At 54.2% G+C, this 2,046-nt stretch overlaps 1 protein-coding gene across 1 annotated transcript in view; it reads left to right on the forward strand.

Moving 5' to 3' along the window:
• LOC125040706 (serine/arginine repetitive matrix protein 1-like) overlaps positions 1–209 on the forward strand; it is a 23,572-nt gene extending 23,363 nt beyond the window's left edge. Inside the window, exon 2 of the mRNA XM_047635404.1 lies at positions 1–209. This exon is cut by the window's left edge and continues 1,807 nt beyond it. Within this exon, the coding sequence (XP_047491360.1) occupies positions 1–209 (209 nt within the window).
• Positions 210–2,046: the final 1,837 nt, after the last annotated feature.

The following is a 2,046-nucleotide window of genomic DNA, read 5'->3' on the forward strand; positions in this document are numbered from 1 at the left end:
ACGAAGTCGCTTCAAGTCCCACGGAGTCGCTTCAAATCCCACGAAGTCCCTCAAAATCGCTCAAGGTCGCTCCAAGTCCTAAGGAGTCCCACGAAGTCGCTTCAAGACCCACGGAGTCCCACGATGTCGCTTCAAGCCCCACGAAGTCCCACGAGAGGCGACGGGCGGCGAGCAGGAGCTTAAGGAGTCGCTGCCTCCCGCTCGCCTGAGCCTAAGCTCGGACGCCTCTCGGCCTGCACGACTCGGGGGAGTTGGCGCCGTTCCTACTTGCTTACTTACTTACTTACTCATTTACTTACTCACTTACTTACTTACTTACTTACTTGTACTTACGTGTACTTACGTGTGGGGATTTCGCGTACGTAAGGAGTCACATAAATGTAGCACGTACAAACACACATACTCACGCACATGCTAACGTACACCCAAACTCGCAAACATTCTAAACACATTGATGCATGTAGATAAAACACACAAACACACGAATCAAAACAACAAAACGTCCACAGTCAAACACTTCTCAAAAAAACAACTAAAAACAACAATAACAAAAACAGCAACAACAACAATAAAAACAGCAATAACAACAACAAAAACAACAACAAAATCGGCAACAAGAGCCTCATCCTTCCAAGCAGCGACGTCGGACAACAATTTCCTTCGAGGAGATCTTGGAAGGAGTTCAATCCTACGGGAAATAGGACTGGATTCACCCCGCCCCCCCCCGCCCCCGCGCCGCTGAGCCGTCGACTAAATCCTTCTGCAGGACGATTGGAAGGAGTTCAGAGGGACGCGGGCGGAGGCGAAGGAGGAGGCGGAGGCGAGGGGGAGGCGGAGGCGAAGGAGGAGGCGGAGGCGAAGGAAGGGGCTGAAGCGAGGTGGAGAGGAGGAGGCGGAGGCGGAGGCGAAGGAAGAGGCGGAGGCAAGAGGGAGGAGGAGGCGGAGGCGAGGTGGGGAGGAGGAGGCGGAGGCGAAGGAAGAGGCTGAAGCGAGGTGGGGAGGAGGAGGCGGAGGCAGGGAAAGGTTATAAAAAGGAGGGTGGAGGGGGGAGGGAAGAAGAGGCTGAAAAAAGGGGGAGAATTAAAAAAAGAGTGGAAAAGAAATATATGTATGTATATTCATATGTATATACGTATACAGTATTTATATACATACATATAGACATAGAGAGAGAGAGAGAGAGAGAGAGAGAGAGAGAGAGAGAGAGAGAGAGAGAGAGAGAGAGAGAGAGAGAGAGAGAGAAAGAGAGAGAGAGAGAGAGACAGAGAGACAGACAGAGAGACAGAGAGAGGAAGGCAGAGACAGAAACACACACACACACAGAAAGCCAGAGCCAGGCCGGTCAGGCCGCCCACAGTCAGCCGAAGTGACGAGAGACCAGCGCCCGTGTCCATTGTCCTACTCAAGCGTCAATTCCGCCATGACACTCGCCGCCGCTGGTCACTGCTCCTCCCTCTAATTACACGCAACTATTTCGATAAGGCCTTTCGTCCAGTGGATGAAAGGAAGCGATTGGGGGGAGGGGTGGTGGATGGAACGGCCGGAGAATGGGGGTGGTGATGGCGGAGGGAATGGCTGGGTGTTGGAGGTAAGGGTGGTGGAGGGAATGGCCAGAGAATGGGGGTGGTGATGGTGGAGGGAATGGCGGGGGGATGGGGGTAAAAGTGTTGATGGGAATGGCGGAGGGATGGGGGTAGTGATGGCGGAGGGAATGGCTGGGTGTTGGAGGCTAAGGTGGTGGAGGGAACGGCGGGAGAATGGGGGTAGTGATGGTGAAGGGAATGACCGGGGGGGGGGGGGGCGACGGAGGAATAGAGAGGGAAAAGGATAGATATTTTGGAGTTGACTGGAGGGCAGATAGGAGTAAGGATGGAGGAGGAAATAGCAGGGGAACAGAGGTAGGGGCGCGGGAGGGAATGGCGGGGAACGAAGGTACGAGAGGTGGAGGGAATAGAGGGGAGACAGGGGTAGGGAAGTTGGAGGGAAGAGCGATAGGGCAAAGAGGACTGTCGTAGATGTAGACCGACCGCACTCTACTGCGCTGTC

This window comes from Penaeus chinensis, chromosome 3 (assembly GCF_019202785.1).
Source record: "Penaeus chinensis breed Huanghai No. 1 chromosome 3, ASM1920278v2, whole genome shotgun sequence".
NCBI classification, from domain to species: Eukaryota; Metazoa; Arthropoda; class Malacostraca; order Decapoda; family Penaeidae; genus Penaeus; species Penaeus chinensis.